The sequence below is a fragment of the Typopeltis vanoorti genome, chromosome 14 (genome assembly GCF_054136105.1).
Source record: "Typopeltis vanoorti isolate ZY-2024b chromosome 14, IOZ_Tvanoo_1.0, whole genome shotgun sequence".
NCBI lineage: Eukaryota > Metazoa > Arthropoda > Arachnida > Uropygi > Thelyphonidae > Typopeltis > Typopeltis vanoorti.
This window is the reverse complement of record NC_143562.1, coordinates 3,457,677-3,480,140: the sequence shown is the minus strand read 5'-3', so window position 1 is coordinate 3,480,140 and position 22,464 is coordinate 3,457,677. Positions and strand designations below refer to the sequence as shown.

Here is a 22,464-nt window from a genome sequence, read left to right as displayed (position 1 = left end):
GAGAAAGGTTAGAGTCGTGAACAGATGGCATCAATGGCAATATCATATTAAAAACAAGAATATTAGAAAAGAACTTGACATTGTCAGCATCCAGGAATGCGTTAGAAGAACTAATCTGAAGTGGTGTGGTCACTTAAACAGAATGGGCGAGGAAAGATTAGTAAAACAAGTGTTCTCTGCCAGGTTGGTAGGAAAACGACCCAGAGGATGACCAAGATATAGATGGATTGATACGGTACAAAGTGCCTTAGACGATAGAAATATAAGATCTGATAATGTTGGAGTCTTGACAAGTAACAGACGGATTTGGAGGAAAATTGTAAATAGGAAGTTAGTAATGATGCAAATTTTTCATGTAGTACTATCATATCCTGTACACCCCTTGAGGGTACATGGCAGGAATTTGATGATGATGATATTTTTGAATTTCCCTTGCATTTAGTGTCACCAAAAAAGTATCTGCTACATATCTCTGTACCAGGTATATAAATGTGTCCTGCTGCATATTTAGAACTTTTGAAGTTGATTTTTTTGTGCCAGTAGGTTTAATGTTTTGATGATAAATTCCCTATGCTATGTTATGTGCATACAACACTCTTGAACATAACAAATCCAAAATGTAATGCTTTTTTGTGTAAAAAATTTCTAGATAATGCAGGTAAAGACATCTTTAACATCAACCCAAAGCAGAGAAAACAATAGCATGATTTGTAATGACTCACGGTAAGTCGAAAGAGAAATAAATGAAGCATTTATCCTGTTAACTAGAGCTTTATGAAAAGAAGAAATGAGCCACTGTTCAGTCACCCTTGATAATTTCATATAGAAGATTGAAAGATCAAATCAAACTTTTTTTTTCTTCTTTTCTCAAACGATTTATATTTCATTATATTAATCTGCATTAATTACATACTGAAATATCATTTGTGTATGCATCTTCTGAATAAAACTAACAGAAATAAAGTTTAAAACAAGTTAATGCATTACCACACAAGCATACTGTAACACGTAAGCAAAATATACAGTGTAATCAATTGGCGGCAAAGAGTTCAAGACTTAAGTAAATTCTGAGTTAAATTAATTTTGCAGTACATAACTCTTACATAAGTCAGGGACTGCCTGTGCACACACAAAACCTTTCTGTATGATCACTGGGCAATGAGGCTTATCTGTGCCTATGGTCAAAATAGAAGTTTCTACTAAGGAAGAAGTGGAGGATTTTTTGAATAACTAAAGGAGTCAGATGATTTGATTTCTTTATATAAAAAAAAGAAGGGTTGGTGTTGTTGGAGATCTAAACAGGAAAGCAGAAAATGAATAACAGACATACACAAATGCATTAGGAAGATTTAGAGAAAAGTGATGATTAGTCCATGCTCAGAAAATGGACAAATCATCACTTACACCACATTCCAACACAAAGTTGCACAAAATTACACTGAGAGAAGACAAAAAGAATAGCACAGACTGTGTTACTGGGATAAAGATATCTTCATGCTGGTTCAGGATGCAGGAGTATACAGTAAGTTTTACAGGAAATGATCAAGTTTTGAGGAAAAAGGAATTGAATATCATAGTGAAAAGGAAATTAAACTTTGAAAAAGAATCAGAGGAGAGAAACTTTCAAAAGGCAAATTGTAGACTTAAGTATATGAATATTATTGCAGGAAATATTAACAAGTTTGAAAAGATTAATCAAACCTTGAAGACTTAGTGGCACCCTCTCATGAACACACTGATTCAGCCAGAGTAGAGTGGTGTGTGGTGAAGTTATCTACAAGGACAGAAAATTCAGAACTCTTCATGGTAGACTTAAGAAGTTAAAGAAGCAGCATTCAAGAAAAGAAGAAAGCATATTAAGAAGCAGAATATGCTGAGTTATTTCTAATAAGTAAGTCAGCATATTCTGCTCTAAGAAAATACAGAGAAAAAAAAGCATAGCAGTGTGTACAAGTGGATAAAAGCTTTGGGAAGATTTTTGCAAGAACAGAGAAAATAAATATCAGAAAAGTGAAAAATGTTTTGGAATTAAAAAAGCTTATGAATGGAGGAAAGAGAACAGGAATAAGAAATGATACACGTGACATAAAAACTGAAGATAACGATATCCTAGATGTTTGGAGTAATTATTTTCAAAGACTGTTAAATGAAATAAAGACTGACAGAACAGAAATATTAACCCTTTCTGCCCTAGTGATTCCAATTGGAATCACTAACTTTCTTGGCCTTCATAACCCATATTACGTGGCGACTGATTCCAATTCTGAAATGATTCATTGAAAATGAAATTTCCATGAATCATTGAAAAAAAATACATTTTCATTTTCTGAAAAATGAAAATGTATTTTTCAGAAAAATACTTGATATCCTTGCTTTTTTAGACCTAAAGACAAAATAAATAGAAAGAAAAATTTTTTTCACTTGTAAAAAAAAAATTCAGGTCAGAAAGGGTTAAAGAGGAATGTATTCATGGAGTACATGTTAATACTTGTAGAAGAAAATGCCCAGCAGAAAACTGAAATGTGGGAAGGTGGCTGGAGTAGATATTCAACCAGAAATGTTCAAATATGGAGGTATAAAAGTGTTACATGGCTGAAATACATAATTTGGAAGGCATGGTCAGGAGGTCAAACTACAGATAATTGGAACAGAGCTCTCATAGTACACATTTACGAAAATGGAAATAAAACAGTGTGAGAATATATCTTGGTAAGATTTATGCAAGCATACTTGAGAAGAGGTTAAGAAAATTATCAGAAAGAACAACTGGAGAAGAACAAGCTGAGTTCAGGCCAAACAGAGATCGTCAGGATCAGATTTTCCTTTTAAGACAGACAGCTGAGAAATCATGGAAATATAAAAAGCAGGTATTAAAGTTTTGTATACCTGGAAAAGGCACAATGACAGACAATGTGCAAAAAAGAAAAACTGTTCAAATCACTACAATTATATGGTAATAATGGTGTACTATATAGAGCAATACACTATCAACATTTCATTTGCGAGTAGTTAGAATTGAAGGAAGCAGAGAGAAAGATAATCTGATGTAAAATCAGGTATGAGGCAGGAGTTCATACTTGACAACTGTTGTTCACCATCTATATAGAGATCAACATTATAAAGGAAAGTGGTAATAAACCTGATATCAAAATTAGATATGTTAATTTCAGCTCTTTATTTAATGCTGATGATTTTATATTCCGAAATAAATCCAGTACAAGTCTGCAACATTCCCTAACTATATTGAATAACTGCAGTAATATGACAATTAGCAACGAAAAGTCAAAGACAACAAAAATATAGAGAAATACTAAAAAAACATCAACACTCCATCCTGAATGGAGAGTCTATAGAACAAATAAAACACATCAACTATTTAGGCTTGATTTGTAGTGAGGATAGCAAATTATATATGAAAAGAGACACTAGAATCAGGGCCATACTTATGCACAGGTTCCCAAGGCTCTAGCTGCCACCCCCCCTCAAAAAAAAAAATTAGGGCCAATTTAAGGACTCAAACAATAAGGAGGGGGGGCCCTGGAGCACTCTAGCACCTCAGCCCCTGCCAGCCTTTGGGAAAAGTGTAAGTATGGTCCTGAATAGAATTGGCTAAGGTGGTAGGAAGTAAACTGAATAAATTTATATGGAATAAGAGAAAAATCAGTCAAAACACTAATCTAGTTATATACAAGACAGCATTTTCAAACCAACATTAACTCAAGGATGTCATTATAATAACAGAGTTAATGTGACTATTCTTATTTCTTTTTGTCTGCTCTCTATGTTAATTTCTGCACATCTTCATGTTGGAACATGAAATTCAGCAGGAAGTGACTATTATTATTAGCTTTGCTCTTTTCTCTAAATTTCCCCCAAATATTTCAATATGTCTGGTGTCAATATTGCCTTTTTCTTTGTGAAAGCTGCTTTCTATGATATCCTGAAAAATTCCTTTACTTCTTCCTTAATAAAACCTTCTATACATTTATAGGCATAATAAATATTTATGTCCAGTTCTCCATTCTGGCATTTGCCTGCATGACTGTACAGATAAATTTATGAAGTTTATACAACTACCTTCCTAGTATTTTGAATCAGAATTTTAGTCTACGGGGGTGCTTAAGGGTCAAAGCTGTATAACTGAGAGGAGACCTCCACATAGCCTTTAAAGGAATGCGGAGAACCGACCAGGGCTTCTGACCTAATGTCCAATCCTCACCTTCTCGTGGTGCACCCTGTTGGGTATCTACTTTGATACTGAACGAACGAGGATGGGCTGGCAATTTGGGATTTAGCCGACCAAATTGTATTCTTATTGGTTAAACCAAAATAAAAATGATGGTACAACATGACAAAATTTCATGCCGGCTGGGGCGTCGCCCGGTTAAACAAGGCCCCCGTTGTTTTCGCCAGGGAACCAGGGCGAACAGCGAAAAGTCAGCTACTGGAACAAATCTGAAAACAAACCCCAACTCAACATCACCAGAGTTAAAGATCGGTACTATCAACATAAGAAGCCTGAATGGCAAAGAAATGGAGCTAGCTGAGGAATTAGATAAGTACCAGATCGACATAATAGGGGTGACTGAAACAAAAAAGACCAAAACTGGTGAGATCTTTCTGAGCAATAAATACAAAATGTTATATTCAGGCAATAACAATCAAGGAAAAGAAGGAGTAGCCATAGTGTTCAACACAAAATACGAGGCTAATCTTCTTGAATGGCAGTCAGTCTCAAGTAGAGTAATGTGGGCAAATATGAGAATGGGGAACTGGACAATGAGACTTATTTGTGCCTATGGTCCCACAGAAGGTTCTACTAAGGTAGAAGTGGAGGAATTTTTTGAGGCTTTAGAAAAAGCAACTGACACAATGAAAAAGGAAAAGTTGGTCCTTGTTGGGGATCTAAATAGTAGAGTAGGAAATGATTGTGAGACATACAAAAATATTTTGGGAAAATTTGGAGAAAAGAGCAAAGCTAATAATAATGGCAAATATCTGTTGGATTTCTGCTCAGGACATGGACTGGTTATTACTAACACCATGTTCCAACATAAAAATGTGCACAAATTCACATGGAGAGAAGAGGCTAGGAATAAGAAAAGTCTCATTGACTATGTTATTGTTGATAGTGATGTTTTCTCCCTGGTGCAGGACACCAGAGTGTACAGAGGATTTGAAATTGGAAGTGATCACTATTTAGTCTTGAGCAGGATAAAATTGAATTTCATATTGAAAAGAATAACATGTAAGAAAGTTTTAAAGCGAATAAAGGTTGAGCAGCTCTCAGATGTAAACTGTAGACTAAAATACAGAAATATTATTGAAAAGAAAATGAAAGAGTTTGAGAACAGGAATCAAACCTTGGAGATTCAGTGGCAAACTCTGAAGGAAACATTGATTGATTCTGCCAGAGAGGCATGTGGTGAGGTTGTGTGCAAAGATAAAAAAATCAGAACTCCCTGGTGGACACAGGAAGTTAAAGAGGCAGTGAAGGAAAAGAAGAAAGCATATCAAAAGTTCCTGGCAAATAAGTCAGCTTTTACTCTTACAGAATACAGAGACAAATGTAAGAAAGCTAAACAGTGTGTAAAACTAACTAAACAAAAGTCATGGGAGGACTTTGGCAAGAATATAGAAAATAAATATCAAGAAGGTGGCAAAATATTCTGGAGGTTGTTAAAGAAGCTTAGGAATGGAGGAAAGAGTGCTGTAAAAGGAATTAGAGATGATAAAGGTGAAATGAAAACAGGAGAAAAAGATATCCTTGAAGTATGGAGTAATTACTTTGAAAAACTGCTAAATGAAACAAGCAGTGATGACAGCACAGTGATAAAAAACACTGACCAGGCATGCAGTCAGGAATACATATCCATACTTGAAGTAGAAAAAGCCATCAAAGGCTTGAAATGTGGAAAGGCAGCAGGAGTAGATGATATTCGACCAGAAATGCTGAAGTATGGTGGTATAAGAGTCTTACAGTGGCTGCACTGCATAGTTCAGAAATCCTGGACAGAGGGACGAATTCCCGATGATTGGAGTAGAGCTCTCGTAGTACCCATATATAAAAAGGGAAATAAAACTGAATGTGAGAATTACAGAGGTATTTCCCTACTGAGTGTTCCTGGCAAGATCTATGCAAGTATACTTGAGAAACGGTTGAGAAGAATTGTGGAAGAAAAGCTTGGTGAAGAACAAGCTGGATTCAGGCCAAATAGAGGCTGTCAGGATCAGATCTTCACTTTACGACAAATAGTCGAGAAAGCATGGGAATATAACAAAGATCTGTATTTAAGTTTTGTCGATTTGGAAAAGGCATATGACAAGGTGCCAAGAGAGAAGCTATTCAATATGCTGCAGTTATATGGTGTCAATGGGGCATTATATCAAGCAATACTTAGTCTTTATTTGAGTTTTGAGTCAGCAGTTAGAATTGAAGGAAGTACAGGAAGATGGTTTAATGTTAAATCTGGTGTGAGACAAGGATGTACATTATCCCCTCTGTTATTCATTATCTATATGGATCACATTATGAAGGAATGTGGTATTAAACCTGATATCAAAATTGGAGATGTTAATGTCAGCTCTTTGCTTTATGCGGATGATGTTATACTTCTAAATAAATCCGCTACAAGTCTGCAAGATTCTCTGACTAAATTGAATAGCTGTTGTAATAGATATGGTATGAAGGTCAGCAATAAAAAGACAAAGACAATGAAAATAGGCAGAATCATTGAAAATGTCAACTGTGTTGTGAATGGAGAACCTGTGAAACAAGTAAAACATTTCAGCTACTTAGGCACAATTTTTACTGAAGATGGTAAACTAAATATAGAAATAGACAACAGAATCAGCAAAGCTGGTATCGTGGGAAGTCAATTGAATAAATTCATATGGAATAAGAGAGAAATTAGTCGGAACACTAAATTAGCTGTATACAAGACTGTGTTCAAACCAATTTTAACTTATGGATCTGAGAGCTTGGTCAGAAGTAAAACACTTGACCAAAGACTAGAGACTGCAGATATGAGAGTCCTGAGAAAGATTAGAGGTGTGAACAGATGGCATCAATGGCAATATCATATTAAAAATGAGGATATTAGGAAAGAACTTGACATTGTCAGCATCCAGGAATGCGTTAGCAGAGCTAATCTCAGATGGTATGGTCACTTAAATAGAATGGGAGAGGAAAGATTAGCAAAACAAGTGTTCTCTGCCAGGTTGGCAGGAAAACGACCCAGAGGAAGACCAAGATATAGGTGGATTGATACGGTACAAAGTGCCTTAGACGATAGAAATATAAGATCTGATAATGTTGGAGTCTTGACAAGTAACAGACTGATTTGGAGGAAAATTGTAGATAGGAAGTTGGTAATGATGTAATTTTTTCATGTAGTACTGTCATATCCTGTACACCCCTTGAGGGTACATGGCAGGAATTTGATGATGATGATGATGAATTTTAGTCTATGGCAAAAGATGTTTGAAGACACAATTTCTCTGTGGTATTCTCATTACTGACACACACAGGACATCAACATCGCATCTATTGCATTAAAAATGACAAGGAGGAGGGATGGCAATATGATTTGCTATTTTTGCATAATAATAAATTACATTTTTCCAAATATTGCTCTTGTTTTTACCATTTTTTCTTTATTTCTTGACCTCTCTTTCTTAGACTAGTTCTAAAATATACCAAGAAATTATGTTCTTGTTTAATCCTTTATCCCCAGTGTAAACAAACAAAATTTATGCATGAAGTATCGTCAAGACTAAGATACTTGCATACAGAAGCTGATGGCTTAACTAACAAGAAAATAAATTCTTGTTTAATACTTTTTCCAATCGTAAGCAAACAAGTGAAGACATATGAAGTGTCTTCACTACTAGATTACTTGTATGATAGGCTACTTGTGAAGTCATCAGCCTCTATACACAAGTAGCCTAGTTGTGAAGTTACTCCACATTTATTTCCTTTTTACACTTGGATAAAGGATTAAACAAGAATATAATTTCTCAACAAGTTTAATTCGTTCCAAAAAACTTTCTAAGCGTGTGCACACACACACACTTGAGATGTTCTCCAAACAGTGATACAGCAACACTAATTTCTTCATTGGGATATATATTTTAATGATATATCATTTAAAAAAAAAAAAAAAAAAAGGGGGGGGAGGATGTCTGCATGTGCACATTTTTTTGCATGCAAGTAAGATTTGCATAATTTGTTAACTCTGATGATACATACACTAAGTGTCCACTTTATTAGAAACAACATTTAATAATGAGTGGGACCCCCCCCCCCCCCATACACACACACTTTTGTCTTAAGAACAACCTGTATTCTCTGAGAAAGTAATTCAACTAAATGTCTAAAACATTCCTTTGGAATGTTTGTCCATGCTGTCACAATGACATTGTCCAATTGTTGCAGATTAGGTGGTGACAATTGTTGCTGTGAACTGCTCGTTCCACCTCATCCCAGAGATGCTCTATTGGGTTGAGGTCAGAAGACTCAGCTGGCTACCGAAGTAAAGGAGACTCGCCATGTTCCTTGAACTGCTTAAACATGGTACATACTTTGTGGCATGGTGCATTGTCTTGCTAGAAGTATCCATCTGATAATGGGTAAACTGCAGCCATGAATGGCTGAACATCATCAGCAATGATGCTGAGGTAGACTGTGACATTCAGACAGTATTCAACTGGTAGAGGATCTAACATATGCTGAGATATTCCCTGTACCATTACACCCCTACCACCAGCCAGAGCTATATTCCACAAATTTGAGCCCTATCCAAGGGCCTATGAGTTGTGGAAATACTTACTGAATTAGATTGCTATGTAGAACAAAGTGGCCTTTTGCAGCTGCCCAGTTTCTAATCCATCTAACTCCAGTGCTTCTAGATGTTTTTTCAATGTTTTAGGGATGGTGCATAAAGCACCTGTTATTATGGGAACAACTTTCATTTTCTTTAGGCAAATTCATTCAACTTTGACTTGCAATTCACGATACTTTGTAATTTTTTTCAGTTTCTTTTTAGTCAATTCAGCTATCTCCTGGTACTGATATTTTCATAAACTTAACACCCTTCTTTTCACTTTTTTTCAATCACTGTTATATCGGGTATATTGCATTCCAAGCTTTTGTCAGTCTGGATTTTGAAATCCCAGAGTATTTTAGCTTTTTCATTCTCAATCACTTTTTGGTCAACTTTATGCTTCCAATAGTCTTTAGATACTTTAAACCCATACTTTTTACATAAAATGCCAGTAAATTATCTTAGCTACATTATCGTGCCTTTTAAGGTACTCAATTTGTGCGATTTTGCTGCACCCACTTATAATGTGGTCTACATTTTTGAACAATCTGCATTCACTGTCTTCTTTAATTTTTGTATTTTTGCCTTCATAACATTGGTTTTAATGGCCTGTTCTTGTGCTGCAAAAATTACTAACTCTGCTTCTGTGTTTTTAGTTTTTAGTGCTCCATTTCTCAACCATTGCCAGGTCAAGTTGCTGTCAGCACTGTCCTCTATGCTGTGAAGGTATTTTCCATGCAGTGCATTATTTTTCCATTTTTCAGTTTTCGCTTTTACTTGGGTGGTCTTGTACTCCAATTTTGTCTCCACTGTTTTAAAAAAGCCCTCTTTCCTTACCTCAGTTAGAAATTTTTCTGTTGTTTGCTGCAGATAATCCTTCATATTTTGTTTTTCTTCTTCAACAACTTGCTTTACTTGTAATAATCCTCTGCCTTCTTTTTTTTGCATGATAGATAGAGCCTATCAATGTCACAGTGAGGATTGAGGACATGGCACATTGTCATTAATTTTCGAGTTTTTTGGTCTAAATTCTCCACCTCTAGCTGAATCCATTCAACAATGCCCGCTGATTATCTCAGAACAAGTATGGCCCAGGTGTTAATTGCTTTTATCAAATTTCCAGCGTTAAGCATTGACTTAAGAAGTTTTCTTAGTTGCCTTATGTATTCTGCTCTAGTTTATATATATTGTGTGTGTGTGTGTTTCATTAATTTTTTATACAGTTCAAAAACCCTGCTCTAGAGACCAAAAGTGAACTTTTTCAAGCCACTTCAGGTCCACACACCAGGTGATGAAATTCATCTCCCGCCTATAAAGAATCACAAACACCAATGATTATGGCAGTATTCGAGCCTGTTGGTTGGAGAGCGAGTACACTAACCACATGACTAACCAGGCCGGCAGAAGAAATGTTACTGAGTTTCTCTCTGAGTGCTTCACATGGTTCTAGATTCTTAAATGTATAAGATAAAACATCACCATTTTCAAGAATACAAATCTCCTAGGAACCTAAAGACTTAAAACAAGGGGTACAAGAATTAATTGATTTTGATATTGGAAATTTATAAGTAGGGTTCTATATTCAACATGTTGCAATCCTATAATTCCTACTTCACAACACAGAATATTGTCAAGGATCAAAAATTCCCCCCACAAATAACATCAAAGTATTACTGACAATTGCAGGAGAAATGAAAAACTCATGAGATATCCTTAAATTAAAATCTAGAAGTTCAATATCACTTATTAAAACTTCTCTAGCTACATTCTCTTGATTAAAGATTCCTGGCAGAGCCACAGATGAATAAACTTTCCACTTCCCCTTGTAAGCTATCCTTTATCATCAAAAAAAAAAAAAAAAAAAAAAAATTGATGTCACAATACAGGCATGGGCTCCAGTGTCCAAGAGTACCATGTATAGGATTCCTAAATACAGGTAACCCTTGTATAACATGGTACTTATGCAACGCGGTTTCGATATAACACAGTCTACAAATTGTAGTAACTCTTTATCTTTTCATATTTTTCACCTACTTAAAGTGGGTGAAAAATATGAAATCTTTTTCACCTACTTCATCACCAACAAACTTCATCTTTGTTAAATTTGCATCTGCGTATCGCGCATGTAGCTATAAATAGCGAATTTATATTAGGGGAAATAGCACACATGTACATATTTTTTGTTGTTGTTTTGTTTGTGTAGAGTCAATTGTTTACTGTATAAAGTGCTTATTGTTGAAAACTGTCTTCATTTTCTGCCATTAAAAATCATAAGTTTGTTAATCTCATGCTGAGCACTTTATTTTCTGGTGAGTTACATAATTAATATGTAATGTTTGTTTTTTTATTTAAAAAAATATATTTTATAGTAATGGCCACTAAAATTGCAATGAAAGGGAAAAAACCAACATTGAAAAGAAAATTCATTCCTTTTGAAGAAAAAATTAAAATCTTGGATAGGTTGAAAAATGGAGAAAAACCAGGAGTTGCAAGGACTTTGAATTTAAATGAATCTACAATTCGGACAATCAAACAAAATGAACATAAAATCCGAGACAGTGTTATTGCTGGGTCAACAGTAAGTGCAAAAGCATTGCTCGTGTACACAAGCAATGCGCTCTGCACTTAAATAAAAATTTCAAATTGTACAATTTGTAACTTTCATAATTTTATACCGTATTTGTTTCATAGTTTATATGTTTTCTTAACTTACATGAATTACCTGAATTAAATAAAAATATATTTTTGTTGTATATGCCACTGTTTATATATATATATATATATATATATATATATATATATATATATATATATATATATATATATATTTTAAAAAAAAAAAAGGATTTCGGAACATAACCCTACTTTTTTCTATGTGATCTTAGTTTCGCATAACGCAATTTATATAACGAGTCATTTCTATGGAACCTAACATCCGTGTTATACGAGGGTTACCTGTAATTGCATTCACAATATTCAATATTCAGAGGGTCTGGGTTAACAGATACTAAGGTAATCAAGCATTTAGTATTGGAAATATGAACTGAAAAGTCATTCTTGCCATTCTCTGAATAATGTTTCTTGAACCAATGCATCATTTTTTTTTTAATTCTAAATTTAATAAATGTTTTCTTGTTGACAGCATTTGGATTACAATTATCTTAAATGACAAAGAAAGGATTATCAAATTAAAGACCTGAAAAATAATAGATAAAATTTGAAGCAAACTGTTGATAAGAAATCAATCATGAAATTTTATTAACAGTGACAATCACAGTAACTTGTACGTTCCTTGTACAGGTTACTGATGTATGCCTTCTTACTTTTGGCATGTTGAGCAATCACATCATAGCTAAATTATTCATTAAATAAAATAGACAAGTGAACTTAAAATTATAGTTTGTATTGAGTGAAAATATTTAAGCATTTATAAAAAAAATTTTGAATTGTGTTAGAAATTGCTTTCACGTATTTACCACTGGAGAAACTTCTCTTCCAGCATTCTTTTGTCGCAACTGACGTACTTCTTCTTGAATACCCTAAAATAAAATTTTTGAAAAAAAAAATATCAGAAAGTATGAATTAATCTCAAACTGCAAAACGTTGTAAATAAATTATAAGAACTAAGCATCATAACATTCTATAACACAACACATTAATAGCAATATGTTCTCTAAACTTTAAATCTGTCTACCACCATCATCCATAAATCTTTAGCTTCATCTATTTCCTAGAGTACAGTACCATCAATATGATACGCAGCTTGTAATCTATTTATTCCAAAATGAATAACTTTACATTTCTCAGCATTAAATGACACCCATTAACATTTGCCCATACTGACAGCCAATTTAAATCGTCCTGGAAGCTCTCCACATAGCTGATTAACTATTATTCTACCTAATTTCACATCATCAGAAACAACCGAATATTTCCTTTCAGGTTATTTCCTATATCATTTATGTGTAAATTAAGCAGCAAACGTCCCAACACTGAACCTTGCGGCACACTACTAGTCACCTGTTTTTACCTCAACTCCACCCCTCAATATACTACTTTTTGGTATCTGTCCTCATCCACCGTCTTATCCACTTAAACAGTGTCATATCCATCTCTATATGTTCTAATTTGCAACAGAGTTCCATGTGGTATTCTGTCAAATGCCTTTGCACAATCCAGCAGGATCATCATGTAGCCATTTCCTTTATCCAACTCAGCTGTTACTCTATTATAAAAAGTTGGTAAATTACTAAATAATGACTGAGCCTTCACAAAGCCATGTTGACCCTCATACAATATTATATTTTTATCTATCCATTCTTGAATTTTCTCTTTTTACCAATTTTTCTAGTACTTTTGCCAATCACGCCTGAGATACTGATTGGTCTATAATTTGCTATGCAGTCTTAGAACCTCCCTTATGCAAAGAAATTATTTCCCTCTTTCCACTCCCTTGGATCTGTATTTTAAGTTTTGTGGATTTTAAATAAAAGGCATTTATATCAGGCAATACATGGTCTATATTTGAGTTGCAAGTCAGCAGAGAATCAAAATTGGAGATGTTAATCTCGGTCCTTTCTTTATGCATATGATGTTAAGCTCTTTAATAAATCTGGTACAAGTCGTCAGGATTCTCTGATTAAATTTGGTATGAAAATCAGCAATAAAAAGACAATCATCATCATCATCATCATCAAATTCCTGCCATGTACCCTCAAGGGGTGTACAGGATATGACAGTACTACATGAAAAAAATTACATCATTACTAACTTCCTATCTACAATTTTCCTCCAAATCAGTCTGTTACTTGTCAAGACTCCAACATTATCAGATCTTATATTTCTATCGTCTAAGGCACTTTGTACTCTATCAATCCACCTATATCTTGGTCTTCCTCTGGGTCGTTTTCCTGCCAACCTGGCAGAGAACACTTGTTTTGCTAATCTTTCCTCTCCCATTCTATTTAAGTGACCATACCATCTGAGATTAGCTCTGCTAACGCATTCCTGGATGCTGACAATGTCAAGTTCTTTCCTAATATCCTCATTTTTAATATGATATTGCCATTGATGCCATCTGTTCATGCCTCTAATCTTTCTCAAGACTCTCATATCTGCGGTCTCTAGTCTTTGGTCAAGTGTTTTACTTCTGACCCAGCTCTCAGATCCATAAGTTAAAATTGGTTTGAACACAGTCTTGTATACAGCTAATTTAGTGTTCCGACTAATTTCTTTCTTATTCCATATGAATTTATTCAATTGACTTCCCACGATACCAGCTTTGCTGATTCTGTTGTCTATTTCTATATTTAGTTTACCATCTTCAGTAAAAATTGTGCCTAAGTAGCTGAAATGTTTTACTTGTTCCACAGGTTCTCCATTCACAACACAGTTGACATTTTCAATGATTCTGCCTATTTTCATTGTCTTTGTCTTTTTATTGCTGACCTTCATACCATATCTATTACAACAGCTATTGAATTTAGTCAGAGAATCTTGCAGACTTGTAGCGGATTTATTTAGAAGTATAACATCATCCCCATAAAGCAAAGAGCTGACATTAATATCTCCAATTTTGATATCAGGTTTAATACCACATTCCTTCATAATGTGATCCATATAGATAATGAATAACAGAGGGGATAATGTACATCCTTGTCTCACACCAGATTTAACATTAAACCATCTTCCTGTACTTCCTTCAATTCTAACTGCTGACTCACAACTCAAATAAAGAGTAAGTATTGCTTGATATAATGCCCAATTGACACCATATAACTGCAGCATATTGAATAGCTTCTCTCTTGGCACCATGTCATATGCCTTTTCCAAATCGACAAAACTTAAATACAGATCTTTGTTATATTCCCATGCTTTCTCGACTATTTGTCGTAAAGTGAAGATCTGATCCTGACAGCCTCTATTTGGCCTGAATCCAGCTTGTTCTTCACCAAGCTTTTCTTCCACAATTCTTCTCAACCGTTTCTCAAGTATACTTGCATAGATCTTGCCAGGTACGCTCAGTAGGGAAATACCTCTGTAATTCTCACATTCAGTTTTATTTCCCTTTTTATATATGGGTACTATGAGAGCTCTACTCCAATCATCGGGAATTCGTCCCTCTGTCCAGGCTTTCTGAACTATGCAGTGCAGCCACTGTAAGACTCTTATACCACCATACTTCAGCATTTCTGGTCGAATATCATCTACTCCTGCTGCCTTTCCACATTTCAAGCCTTTGATGGCTTTTTCTACTTCAAGAATGGATATGTATTCCTGACTGCATGCCTGGTCAGTGTTTTTTTATCACTGTGCTGTCATCACTGCTTGTTTCATTTAGCAGTTTTTCAAAGTAATTACTCCATACTTCAAGGATATCTTTTTCTCCTGTTTTCATTTCACCTTTATCATCTCTAATTCCTTTTACAGCACTCTTTCCTCCATTCCTAAGTTTCTTCAACAACCTCCAGAATATTTTGCCACCTTCTTGATATTTATTTTCTATATTCTTGCCAAAGTCCTCCCATGACTTTTGTTTAGCTAGTTTTACACACTGTTTAGCTTTCTTACATTTGTCTCTGTATTCTGTAAGAGTAAAAGCTGACTTATTTGCCAGGAACTTTTGATATGCTTTCTTCTTTTCATTCACTGCCTCTTCAACTTCCTGTGTCCACCAGGGAGTTCGGATTTTTTTATCTTTGCACACAACCTCACCACATGCCTCTCTGGCAGAATCAATCAATGTTTCCTTCAGAGTTTGCCACTGAATCTCCAAGGTTTGATTCCTGTTCTCAAACTCTTTCATTTTCTTTTCAATAATATTTCTGTATTTTAGTCTACAGTTCACATCTGAGAGCTGCTCAACTTTTATTCGCCTTAAAACTTTCTTACATGTTATTCTTTTCAATATGAAATTCAATTTTATCCTGCTCAAGACTAAATAGTGATCACTTCCAATTTCAAATCCTCTGTACACTCTGGTGTCCTGCACCAAGGAGAAAACATCACTATCAACAATAACATAGTCAATGAGACTTTTCTTATTCCTAGCCTCTTCTCTCCATGTGAATTTGTGCACATTTTTATGTTGGAACATGGTGTTAGTAATAACCAGTCCATGTCCTGAGCAGAAATCCAAGAGATATTTGCCATTATTATTAGTTTGCTCTTTTCTCCAAATTTTCCCAAAATATTTTTGTATGTCTCACAATCATTTCCTACTCTACTATTTAGATCCCCAACAAGGACCAACTTTTCCTTTTTCATTGTGTCAGTTGCTTTTTCTAAAGCCTCAAAAAATTCCTCCACTTCTACCTTAGTAGAACCTTCTGTGGGACCATAGGCACAAATAAGTCTCATTGTCCAGTTCCCCATTCTCATATTTGCCCACATTACTCTACTTGAGACTGACTGCCATTCAAGAAGATTAGCCTCGTATTTTGTGTTGAATACTATGGCTACTCCTTCTTTTCCTTGATTGTCATTGCCTGAATATAACATTTTGTATTTATTGCTCAGAAAGATCTCACCAGTTTTGGTCTTTTTTGTTTCAGTCACCCCTATTATGTCGATCTGGTACTTATCTAATTCCTCAGCTAGCTCCATTTCTTTGCCATTCAGGCTTCTTACGTTGATAGTACTGATCTTTAACTCTGGTGATGTTGAGTTGGGGTTTGTTTTCAGATTTGTTTTCAGATAAAAGACAAAGACAATAAAAATAGGCAGAATTGTTGAAACATTAATGGCATTCTGAATGCAGAACCTATAGAACAAGTAAAACATTTCAGATACTTAGGTACAATTTTTAGCAAAGATGCAAAGCAAATATGTAAACTACCATGAACAATAACTTTCCAGTCCAATCTATTAGCAGCTAATTTATTTAAATTTCTGGAATGGTAGAAAGTCAAATGAATAAATTTATGATGAATAAGAGAGAAAATAATCAAAACAGTAAACTAGTTTTTTTTTATGTGAATCCCACCTACAAGTTTTTTGTAGACCTATAATATATACATCAGTATCATGGATTGGCTAAGGATTTTTTTTTAAATCTAGTTTAATCAATTTTATCTATTTTTTGTATTTTATTTATTGATTTATTTTTGCATAGTCCAGAAATCCTCCTCTAGAGACCAAATAGGGAACTATCTGAAACTACTTCAGGCCTCCATTAAGCAAGGTGGTCTCACAGCAGATGATGAACCTCACCTCTTATCTAAAGACAATCAACACACATCCATGTCCGTGGTGGGATTTGAACCTGTGACCTGTTAGTTGAAGGGCAGATATGCTAACCATTCACAAATGAGATGTAGAGAAGACTGTGTTGGAATCAATTTATGGACATACGAGTTGGGTTAGAAATAAAGCAGTTGATCAAACACTAGAAATCAGATACAGAGATCTGAAAAAAATAATAGGAGAGATTTGAAGGGCAGATATGCTAACCATTCACAAATGAGCTGTAGAGAAGACTGTGTTGGAATCAATTTATGGACATACGAGTTGGGTTAGAAATAAAGCAGTTGATCAAACACTAGAAATCAGATACAGAGATCTGAAAAAAATAATAGGAGAGAATATGATATTATTAATATATGCATATTACAAATTAAGGTAACAGACAGATATGCAACATTATTCCTTCCTTCTCTCCCATAGTCCTAAATGGACCATTGGGTCATTCATGGCTGGTAGGCGATATTCTTTGTTAGCCTCCTCCAATCATCTCGGTCTCTTGTTCTTGATGTCAGTTGAGAAAGGGAGGAATTTGTCAATTTTTTGATATTATCAGTCCATTTTAATCAAGGTCAACCCTTGGTCCAGGAACGATTCCTTCTAGTGTTTACTTTGGAATGCCATTAGCCCTCTCCACATGTCCGAACCATTTCATCTGTCTTCTTCTGATGATTGTCAGAATATTTTCCTTTCTTCTCCCGTCTATTGAATCAATCAGTTTCGTGAGCAGTATGGGAATTCTCAAAAGTCTTCTGTAAGTTTTCATTTCAAAAGACAGACGTCTCCTCTCATCTTCCCTCAATAAAGTCCAGGCCTCACAACCATACAAGAGGATAGAATTCACCAAGGTGTCAATTAGTCTTAGTCTGGTTGTGATTGCTTTTGTTATCTCCCCACAATGGTTTTAACTTCTGTAGGGCCACAGTTACCTTAGCAATTCGGTATTTAATGTCGGTTTTTGAACGACCATCTTGACTCAACGTGCTTCCTAGATAAGTGAACTTGTTTACATTCTCGATTTGTTTATTGTCAATTTGTATCTTTAAGAATTCAATGTCTGATTTGAGGTTATCATTGTTTTTGTTTTTTGTAGGTTTATGTATAATCCATATTTTTTTAATGTTCCAAAAACGCGGCTAGTTATCTCTCGTAATTCTTTACTTTCTGCCAGAAGATCGATATCGTCTGCAAAATGTAACTTATTTATTCTTAGTCCACCAACTACTATTCCAGTGTCATATTCATGAAGCACTTCATCTATGACATTTTCCAGAAAACAATTAAAAAGAAGAGGGGACAAGATGCATCCCTGTCTTACCCCTCGTTCTGCCCGGAACAGTTCACTGCTGTAATTTTTAATTTCAATTCTCATATCAGATGAGGAATAAAGAGATTTAATAATCCTAATGATTTTGTTGTCAATACCATAATGTTCTAAAATTTTCCATAATGCCTCATGCTATATTGAGTCAAAAGCTTTTTGAAAGTCTAAAAAGTTGTGACAGACTATTTTGTTATGTTCTATGTATTTTTCGCCTAGTATGTGTATTGTAAAAATATGGTCGATTGTACTTCTGGACTTCTGGAAATCGTTCATCTGAGAGTCTGTTTTCTATTTTCTTTTCAATTCTTGACAATAGTATTTTTAACAGGATTTTTCTTGGATGACTAATAAGGCTTATTGTTCTGTAGTTGCTGCATTTATTGCTGTTTCCTTTTTTAGGAATAGGTACAAAGACAGAAGTCTGGCAATCAGAAGGCCAAGTCTCTGTGTTCCATACATCCTGGAATAAATTTAGCAAGATGTCTATGATGATGTCACCTCCTTCGCGTATCAGTTTCATTGTAACACCATCAATTCCTGGTGATTTTCCTATTTTTGAGGAGCTAACTGCTGCAATGACTTCTTTTAATACTGGGTAATCTCCTTCCTCCAAACCTCCTGGCAACATTATTAGCATTCAAAAAATGTGCGGGCTGAGAAAATCCAAGTATGATAATTTAAAAACAGAATGCAAGACGAAAGGCTAGCAAAAAGGTATGATTCAAGGATGGTGGGGATAAAAAATATCCACAGGAAGGCAAAGAACAGATGGACTGATGCAGATAGAAATTCCACCATTAAGAAATACCCACAAACCTTTAACAACTGAGATACTTTACTTCACAGAAACAATGATATTTCATTTTTTATCATTATAGTAGAAATAAATTAATTTAAATAAATGTACTGTAAAATACTTCATATACAGTTCTTATTCACTCAAATCAAAAGATAATGACTGTAACATGCAAAAAAAGGTATTTTCACTTTACTCTCGGTGTAACATTTAACTATACAGGTACTCAAAACATATCTGCAAAAAACCTTAAGAAAACAATATCAGTAGAAAGACTAAAGCTTTGAAATTGAAAATAATCAGAATATAATAATTACAAGCATAAAGGTAAACTACATACTGTGACCCATTTCAAAACTGTCACATGACAGTCATCAGAAATGATTGTACCAAGATTTTTCAGCAAATTCAAATTCATTATATGTCATATTTGAAAAATTCAGACATTGTTTAGAAAATATTATACTGTTCAGTTTTTACTGAACCATATACTGAGGGCAGTCATAAGAGCATTGATTAAAAATTCTGTCCAAAAATTAGCATTTTTACATACACCCTCCTAACTGCCTTCAACTTGGGTCACACTATCCTTCAAGATTAGTATTTACCAACATAAATTAAAAATAGCATCATCATCATATTCCTGATATGTACCCTAGATGAGAGTACAGGATAATTATGACAGTACTACATGAAAAAATTACACCATTACTAACTTCCGATCAACAATTTTCCACCAAATAGATCTGTTACCTGAAAATTCCATTATTAGATCATATATTTCAGTCTTTTAAGGCACTTTTTTTTTTCTTTTTACTGTATCATCTACATCTTGTTGGTTTTCCTCTGGGTCTTTTTTCAGGCAAAGAACATTTGTTTTGCTAATATTTCCTCTCCCATTCTAGTTCAGTGACCATAACACCTGAGATTAACTCTACTAGCTTCTTCTTCTTCTTGGCTTCGTGTGTTAGGCAATTGTTTGCCTGTAATGTTTTCAAGTGTTTAAAAAGTCTTCTGCCCATCTCCTCCTGGGCCTTCCTCTTGATCGGTGTCCCATTGGTTTATATTTCATGGCAATATTTGTCCATCTGTCCTCATTCATTCTATCTACATGGTTTTCCCAGTTCTTTCTGTAGTTTGTGATGTCTTCTGTTATGTTAATTATCTTCTTATTTCATTTCTTATCTTGTCTATTCTTTTATAGCCTGATAGCAGTCTTAGGAACTTTATTTCTGCAGTGTCCACTTGTCTTTTATCTCGTTCTCCAAAGTCCATGTTTCACTGTCATATTTCAGAATTGGTTTGACTATTACTTTATATAGTTTTATTTGGGTTGTTCTAGACATTTGTCTAGAACAACCTAAATAAAACTGTAGTTGTGCCACAGCTTTATTTATTTATTGCCAAAAAAATAGTGGCTGTGCGCTTCGCAAACATATGGCTGGGGAAGGAGTGTCCTAGGTTCGATTCCCATCAGTGACGTAAGGAGCTGAAGGATCTTCCTCAGCCATAGCCAAGTTAGCCGGTCTTGGGCGTAGACAGCAGGATTTTTTCCTCAGTTTATCCTGGGGTTTTTCATCCTGCAAAGCAGGCAAACCGGCCTTGAGAACTCAGCATTATAGGACATAGGATACACTCAGGCGTAGGGCTGACCACCTTATCCTGTGAATGGTTTGAGGTCCAATGATTAATAAACCCTCGACACTGCAAGGTAAAAGAGGATATAAAGAAGATGAGATGATTGATTGCATATATAAATGCAATGTGCTCTATTAGCACATTTCCTAAATGATAACAATAGCAAATTCTTTCATAATATCCTCATTTTTAATGTGATGTTGCCATTAATGCCATCTGTTCAGTCCCCTAATTTTTCACAAGACTCTCATATCTGTGGCACCTCCAGTCATTGATCAAGTGTTTTATTTCTAACCCAGTTCTCAGATCCAGTAAGTCAAAACTGGTTCAGACAATGTCTTGTATACAGCTAATTGAGTGTTTTACTAATTTCTTTCTTATTCAATATAAATTTATTCAGCAGACTTCCTTCCATCCTAGTCTTTCTTTGAGTTGTAAGTCAGCAGTTAGAATTGAAGGAAGTACAGGAATATGGTTTAATGTTAAATCTGGTGTGAGAACAAGGATGTACATTATCCCCTCTGTTATTCGTTATCTATATGGATCACATTATGAAGAAAAGTGAAATTAAACGTGATATCAAAATTGGAGATGTTAATATCAGCTCTTTGCTTTATGCGGAAGATGTTATACTTCTAAATCAATCCGCTACAAGTCTGCAAGATTCTCTGACTAAATTCAATTGCTGTTGTAATAGATATGGTATGAAGGTCAGCAATAAAAAGACAAAGACAATGAAAATAGGCAGAATCATTGAAAATGTCAACTGTGTTGTGAATGGAGAACCTGTGGAACAAGTGAAACATTTCAGCTACTTAGGCACAATTTTTACCGAAGATGGTAAATTAAATATAGAAATAGACAACAGAATCAGCAAAGCTGGTATGGTGGGAAGTCAATTGAATAAATTCATATGGAACAAGAGAGAAATTAGTCTGAACACTAAATTAGCTGTATACGAGACAGTGTTCAAACCAGTTTTAACTTATGGATCTGAGAGCTGGGTCAGAAGTAAAACACTTGACCAAAGACTAGAGACCGCAGATATGAGAGCCCTGAGAAAGATTAGAGGCGTGAACAGATGGTATCAATGGCAATATCATATTAAAAACGAGAATATTAGGAAAGAACTTGAAATTGTCGGCATCCAGGAATGCATTAGCAGAGCTAATCGCAGATGGTATAGTCACTTAAACAGAATGGGCGAGGAAAGATTAGCAAAACAAGTGTTCTCAGCCAGGTTGGTAGAAAAACGACCCAGAGGAAGACCAAGATATAGGTGGATTGATACGGTACAAAGTGCCTTAGACAATAGAAATATAAAATCTGGTAATGTTGGAGTCTTGACAAGTAACAGACTGATTTGGAGGAAAATTGTAGATAGGAAGTTAGTAATGATGTAAATTTTTCATGTAGTACTATCATATCCTGTATACCCATTGAGGTTACATGGCAGGAATTTGATGATGACTTCCTACCATACCAGCTTTACTAATTCTGCTGTCTCTTTCCACATAACAGCTAAGATTAATTTTCCATCTTCACTAAAAATTATGACAAAATAGCTGAAAGGTTTTATTCTTTCTATAGGATCACCATTCAGGATACAATTCAAGTTTTCAATGTTTCTGCCTATTTTC

The 22,464-nt window shown here is 34.8% G+C and overlaps 1 protein-coding gene across 3 annotated transcripts in view; it reads right to left on the bottom strand.

Moving 5' to 3' along the window:
- Positions 1-22,464, bottom strand: part of Prp5 (pre-mRNA processing factor 5) — a 593,106-nt gene that overhangs the window by 374,678 nt on the left and 195,964 nt on the right. For all 3 annotated transcript variants that reach the window (XM_090403381.1, XM_090403382.1, XM_090403383.1), the window contains exon 6: positions 12,302-12,364. In XM_090403381.1, coding sequence (XP_090259507.1) covers positions 12,302-12,364 — 63 coding nt within the window. The remainder of the gene's footprint in view (positions 1-12,301; positions 12,365-22,464) is intronic.